Source organism: Vitis riparia, chromosome 9 (genome assembly GCF_004353265.1).
Source record: "Vitis riparia cultivar Riparia Gloire de Montpellier isolate 1030 chromosome 9, EGFV_Vit.rip_1.0, whole genome shotgun sequence".
In the NCBI taxonomy this organism is placed as follows: Eukaryota; Viridiplantae; Streptophyta; class Magnoliopsida; order Vitales; family Vitaceae; genus Vitis; species Vitis riparia.
The window spans coordinates 10585523-10592944 of NC_048439.1; the positions used below are offsets into that span (position 1 = coordinate 10585523).

At 32.0% G+C, this 7422-nt stretch overlaps 1 protein-coding gene across 1 annotated transcript; it reads right to left on the bottom strand.

The window, feature by feature from the left end:
* Positions 1-4499: 4499 nt before the first annotated feature.
* Positions 4500-5611, bottom strand: LOC117922673 (ethylene-responsive transcription factor ERF084-like). Its single transcript, XM_034840850.1, has one exon. The coding sequence runs from the start codon at positions 5609-5611 to the stop codon at positions 4760-4762; it is 852 nt and encodes a 283-aa protein (XP_034696741.1). The 3' UTR covers positions 4500-4759.
* Between the last annotated feature and the right edge of the window lie 1811 nt (positions 5612-7422).

The following is a 7422-nucleotide window of genomic DNA, read 5'->3' on the forward strand; positions in this document are numbered from 1 at the left end:
CTCTATGCAGTTGTCTTCAAATGACCAATTTGTACATCAAGCGTTGGACCCCTAACTTCTTGCTTGATTGTATTTGCTTCCAACCCCCTTCCTCATGGTTGCTTGCCATCTATCTCACTCCATGACATTCATTGCTAGTATTTCATGCTCATGAGTCGCTCATTTCAACCTTTCTTAGACTCTTTATAGTTCACAAGTCCCAAGTCTCTTATTTATGCATATTTAACCCTTTCTATTTCTTTGGTTGAGAATGACTTTTGCATTTATTCATCCCTTAAATTTGGAATTAGGCTCAAAATAGAAGTTAGGTCCATAACTAGAATCTTAGCATCAATTTGAGTTAAGTTGGATGATTTGAGTTTTTTATATTACATAAATCATATCATATATGTGTCATTGAGCACATATTTTGGCTCCAAGCAAATACAAGGACGTTTTAATAACTATGCGAGGTTGCACAAGAGATAGCGAACAAGGACTCTAGATTGGGCTAATTAATTAATTAACTGGCCTTGTAAAGTTAATTAATAAATTAAGACCCAATTTGGGTTAAATTAAGTGACTCAAGCTCATGTAGGCTCAAGTCACTTAAATCCAATAAGGAACCTTATAAATACCTTTTTAGGAGTTATTCCTAACTATCTTCCAAAGAGTCATCTTTCACTTTTAGAGGGAAAGAAAACCAAAGCTTCCTCTCCTTCCATTGCCCTCACTTTTGAGTGTTAAGATCGTGGTTAGAGCCATCATGTGGAAGACTTTGGGTGTACGAAATCTCTAAAAGTATTATCCTTTATTTTTTTTAGATGGATTTCATATGAGAACATCCAAATCTAGGTAAGAGTTACTTTTTCTCTAGTTTTAATAATCTAAATGGTTTTTAAAACCATGTTTTGACTTAGATTACATTATAGAGAAGTCTAGAATAGTTTTGTATGTACCTATATGATCCAAGGTTTGGGAAGGAGAAATTCAAGCTTCCCATCAGTAGCAACTTAAACAAATTTAGTTTACACACGTACTACTCTAATTTAACCCCATATAATCAAGTTGGTTCTAAATCATCAACACATTTAAATAAAGGGTCTGGGTAGCATATTACCTAGACAAAGGCAATTACAAATGGATTCCAATACCTACTATTCTTTAAAACATGCCCAAACAGCATATCAACCCCAGTTACAGAATAATCGAACAAACAAAGAACCCTAACTTATGAAACCTAGTACTAGTTCCATATCAGCTAAGTATTCCCATGAATGGTACTTCATTTTCCATAAATTACATTCATATTATTGAAGCACAATTTATTGACATGACAACGTCATTCCTACCCATTTCAGACCTAAACCTACCATTACTACGACCAAATCAAAGAACATGGATGTAGGGACGAGGGGAATGAACATCATTCAAACCTTATTCAAGCCCATAACTAAGGAGTTGGTTCCCAAACAAAAATATCTTTGCCATCTGTGAGGTCCCCTTCAACTAATTGCTTAAACTATCACTTATCATGTACTACAACATTTACTTAGCGATAGATTTTGTTGAGGCTTCGGTACGAGAAATGGGCTCTTCTGTGAGGGTTTTATGCATGAGAAAGAATCTAGATGTAGAGAACTCAATTTTAGGCTCTATCACATGAATGAAAGTGGATGGATAGATTCCACTTCTTTATCTTTAAAAAGAAATTGAATGAAAGTGGAGGGATGGGTTAGAGAACCCATGGCCTCAAACACGGAGGGAGGGGTGGAGCATACCACTAAGCTAACTTTGCTTATGCTACTAAAATAAGATTCTCTTATATCTATATATGTTCTTAAATATAAATATCTTAAACTTATATATTTATATTATAAATATCTCATAATATATATGTATATATATTTATACATGTATCATCATTTTTTGAGGTCATTAAATACATCAAAATTAAATAGATTTATTTAAATATACTCTTAAATTTTGAATATTATTATTGAATTTCATAAATTATATTATACATGTATTAATTTATTTAATAAAATAACTTCAAAATGGTTTATTATTACTTTTTATATTATTTTTTCTTAATATTTTCATAAATTTTGATTAATTTTTGTTTTATCGATATTTTATTTTAAAATATTTATCGATATTTTTTAATACACACGTAAAATAAAGTTATCGATATACCCTTAAAAACTAATATTTTAATTCTTAATAGTAGCTAAATGGGCTAGCTTCGTGATGGTTGCCTAAGCCTTTAATCAAGCTACAGGGCATTATTATAGGGATTACATGTCCTGCATTGTTTAAGGGCTGTTGGAGGCTATTATTTTCAAATTTGGGCTGCTGGCTCGAATTGCCAAACAATGGGGCCACCAAGTGTGTATTGTTCTCCAAATCTAGCACCATTGCATAATTTGCTCAATAGCTTAAATATCATACATCTCAATTACTTTTAGAATTGTCATTCTTCACATATATTTATCAAAAATGTTGGAAGAAAATTAAAATAAAATAATATAATATAATATAATATAAAACCATCCTATTTGTGTACACTTGTTGTTTCAAAATATTCCCTTATAATTTGATTTTTTTTTTTCAAAGAAAGGATGAATACAAAAGTAAAATATTATGATAGGTAAATTCTTTTCATGGTGGATTATATGACAAATATTTTGGATATCTCATAACAAGTTTCAGTTTTCCTATTAGCCATATTCCATTTTTTATTTTGATTACTCATTTTATTTGATAAAATTTTAGGACTTATTTGGTAATTGTTTTTTAGAATGATTTTCTATTCTTCAAAATAAATTAACAAAAAACATGTTTGATAAATGTAAACTGTTTTTTATTTTTAAAAATAAAAAATAAGATTTTTTTAAATAACATCTTTTTGTCATTTTCTATTATTTTTACTTATTTTTTAAGAAATGATTTAAAAAATGATTATATAAGCCTATAAAATAATTAAAAATGAAATTAGATATAAAAATTATTTTTAAAATATATTCAAAAAATCAAAAACATGTCAAAATTATTTTAAGTTTTATATTTATTTTATAAAACATCAAAATTTTATTTTTTAAAACTATTTTCGAAAATAATCACCAAACCCATTTGTATTAATCGTACAAGTGGACTAGGTTTTAATTTTTCTCACGCTTCAATGTCTACTAAAACCTATAGCGGTCGAAATATTCAATCTTACAAAAACCTTCAACAATTACCCTACTTCAACTCATAGGCTGACAAGCTATTTGTACATATAATATCTTTTAAAAAGAAAAAAAAAATCTGTATCATTATTGTATGTCCGGCCACATATATATATATATATATATATATATATATATATAATTATCTTAGAAAAATTATTTTCTTATATAATAAAAATATATAGAAAAACATTATAGATAATTAAAATTAATTAAAATTTAAATATTTTCAAATTATTTAATCTTCATATCAAAAAATTAAAATAAATTTAAAATAACATATAAAACTAATTTATGAATTTTAAATCTTTTTTTTTTTCACTTTTCTTCCTTTCACTTTTCTTTATTATTTTCTTGCCATGCAAATCTAAAACAATCATTCCATTTGAGAAAAAGAAAGAAAAGAAAATTCCAAGCAGGTAAAATAACAGCCAAAATGTGCCTCATCCCCTTGGATATCTTTAAATAAAATAATAATATAATAATTTACAAAAGAAAAAATAGATGGAAAAAATAAAAGAAGCACAAGACCATAGCCTTCTAATGGGTGGAGTGGGGTGGGGACCGGGGTCAAGTGATAAGAGGATCAAGGGTTAAAATTTGTAAAAATGAAAAGTGAAGTGATTTGTGTTCAACATACAAGCATCACTGCACCTGACCGTCTCAGTAATAAGCCAAGAGATCTTCAGAGCTAGCGTACTATCACCAGCTCTGGCGCATCATATCACAATCCCATAAACAATAGCTAAGCTGAGCGGTGCAACTGTACACCACCCCACACAATCAGTAATCAGAAGTCTGCAATGGTACTTTTTAAGTCTTAAGCTGTAAGTGAAAAGAGAGAGAGAGAGAGAGAGAGAGCATCAAACGCTGAGTTTCCCTCTTCATAATCTCTTCTGTCACCCCTCACCCGCCTTTCATGGGCGACTTTTCAAAACCCACCCAGTACTGTTTTTGGACTCCTTAGGGGGCCGCTTGTAAATTTTGTACTGGATGAGTCTGTGTTTTGTTCCTGAAGCTGAGCTCAGCCCTCTCTGCAAGACTGGAACTTAATGTTAAATGCATGAATGAAAGGAGAAAAAGTTGCCGTTCAGTACTTGTAGAGGAAGATTTTTTTGGACTGTTCACCATGAAAAACAGGGATTTCTCTTTATTTTACTGCAGAGGAATTAAAACCTTCAAAAGAATACTGTGTGTGGTAGGGGTGTGCCGTGGGGATATGAAGCAATCTCGCGCAGGACCCCCACCAATGCATGGCAATTTTAGATGGAAAATACAAACACCCAGGTAGAAAATATAGTAATAATTTAGCTAGCATCGTCATACAAGAGAGAGCTAAGTGTTTTTTACTACACTTGTGTCGTATTCATCTTCCCAAGTCTCCTGACTCATGGACTGCAACTTTCATCATGCACAGCCATGCACAAGGGAAACACAGTCCATGGGTGAGACATAGCCATTAAGAACCAAAGTTCCAAACAAAACAAAAGAAAATACACAGAACGGAAAAAGAAGAACAGAAAAGAAGTAGAAACTAAGATATAAAGGGATCATGTAGAAGATGAAAGAGGCACTGATGCAGCATTTCTGTTACTGAAATTGACACCCAGCTTCAAATCTAGCTCCACATTTACTTTTCCCTTAACTTCAGTGGTGGAAGGGATAGAACTAGAACTGAAGAGATGAGCAACAGAAGTGACTACTGAGCACTTTCTTCTATTCTGCGCCTTAGGCTTACTACTCATATTCCTCTTCATTTCAGATGATGACGACGAAGAAGATGGGGATGAGAGAGGCAACACCGAGGGGATCTCGAAGTTGGTCCGAGCTTTCGACCCTCTGAGCCGCCTCGCCGCCGCGTCGTATGCACGCGCTGCCTCCTCCGCCGTGTCGAACGTGCCCAGCCAGTGCCTGCACCGCCCGATTCTGTCTCGAATCTCCGCCGACCATCTCCCCCACGGCCGCTTTCTCACTCCTCTATAGCTCTTCTGCACGGAAACATCACCGATATTTTTCTTATCCACCACTGTCTTTTCGGCACCGAAACGCTGCGAAACCGGCACGAACCCCGAAATCCCGCCATCATCACAGCTGCTCCCACTCTTTTTCCCTCCAAAGAGAACGTGTTGGCCAACAACCGCAGCTATTCCGTCAAGAACCGGAGGAATTTCGGCTTCCTTCTGGGTACCATCCCCCAAATTCCCCGATAAATCGGCCAAAACAGCACCATTGCTGGGCAGGTTGACGAGCTCCGGGACAGAAACAGAAGAAAGTGAGAAGTGGGCTCCAAGAAGGGATCCGTAAAACGGTGCGGTTTCGCTCAAGTAGCGTAAGGTTTCATGAACTTCGAAGGATTCAGGCTTAGGAAAAAACGTAACAGCTCGTAAAGCTTCTCGGTCCATGGTTCTCCCGCTGTTGTTGTGCTGAGAAGAGAGACACATTCATGGAGAGTGATGAAGTCCTACAGTCCCAGTTTATATATAACAGCAGGATAAAACATTATTTATTAAAATATTTATTATGTAATTAATTAAATAAAATATGAAAATAAAAAAGATTTTATTAAGAATATAAGAAGATATTCCTGTCAACATCGATGAGACACCAATCCCTCATATTTACATGCTCGTCCGACCTCTGCAGGAAGGGATATACGCTTGTGAAATGTCGCAAGTACCCCCACGATACGCTTTGTGAATGTCTCACTGTGGAAGAAGAGATGGGTACAGGAGGAAAATGAAGTGATGGGATTTTAATGGTGTGGATGATCTCGAGGAATTGATGGCATATCTGAGCCGTGGGATCGGGTTAACGTGTAGGTCAGCGTCAGGGTGGCGTCAAAGGACAAGATTGTTTGACTGCTAAGTGATGGGTATTTGATGGCATGCATTATATGGGAGAGATGTTCGGGTGGTACAGAGGTGCATGTGGAGGACCGTTATGTAAGAAGGAGATGTGGGTTTGGTTGCATAGAGTAGGATGAATCAGTGGCCTACATTGAAACATGAAAAGTCCTGATCATGTCAATCACCCAAGTTGGGCCCGCTCAGGGGAAAATCTAAAATCGAATTCCAAAAGTTGATCACCACCGTCCATTCTTTTGTTTGATGCGTAGCCCGTAGGTATACGAATAAGAGCATGATTACGTTCAAGTGCCATAATGAAGGGAAGTTGAAATTTTTGTTATTTTTACTTTTCTTTATTCTGCAAAATATGATTATTTTTCAATATTTATTTAAATATGGCTACAAAATCTATAAGACAGGTAGAGTTATTATGAATTCTAAGTCCTAAAAAAATAGATGGAATGAAAAATCAAATAAAAGTATATCAAGTAAAGATTTAGAAAATTTAAAATAAGAATTTTATTTTATTTATTTATAATTATATTTATTTTAATATAATAAAATAAAAATATTGGTTTTACAACAAAAATAGATCAAATTTTATAAAAATGTCAAAAGGATAATTCAAAAATAATAAAAATACACATATTAAAATTATTTTATTAAAAAATTAATATATATGATATAATTATAATTTTTTATATTCAACGGTGATATTGTATGGATAGATAATAAATGTGAAATTTTAAAGTATGTAATTAATACTAATTTATAATAAATATTTGTTTTATTAAAATATCAATAATTTATATAAATTATATTGTAATAAAATGGTTATAATTTAACTTTAATATGAAACTAATAATTTAAATTATTTAAATTTATTAAAATTATATAAAATAAATAATTTAAATTGAACTACAATTATAATTTATAATATTAGTAATTAAATTTTAAATTGACTTATGCATATAAATTAGATTGAATATACAAATTAAATTGTAAATTTTGGAAACAAATCAAAAATAAAATTAGAGCAATATAAGGTAAAAGTGGGTTTCTATTAAATATATATATATGGACACACATACCACACCAATGAAAAAATAATAGAACAAATTAGATTAATATAAAGTTTAACAATACACTAATACCTTGTGTTATGATATTTATAGTGTGTTTAACAGTAATTCTTTGAAGGCCTTTCTAATCTTTTTAATCTTTAAAAGATAAAAATTTTAAAGTGTTAAAAATATTAAAATACTTTTTAAAATTATTATCAAATAGAATTTTAGAGTCAATTTTACAATAATTCTAGGAAGGTATTTTAACCTAAAAAATATATTTAAAAAAATTTTTTAAAATGT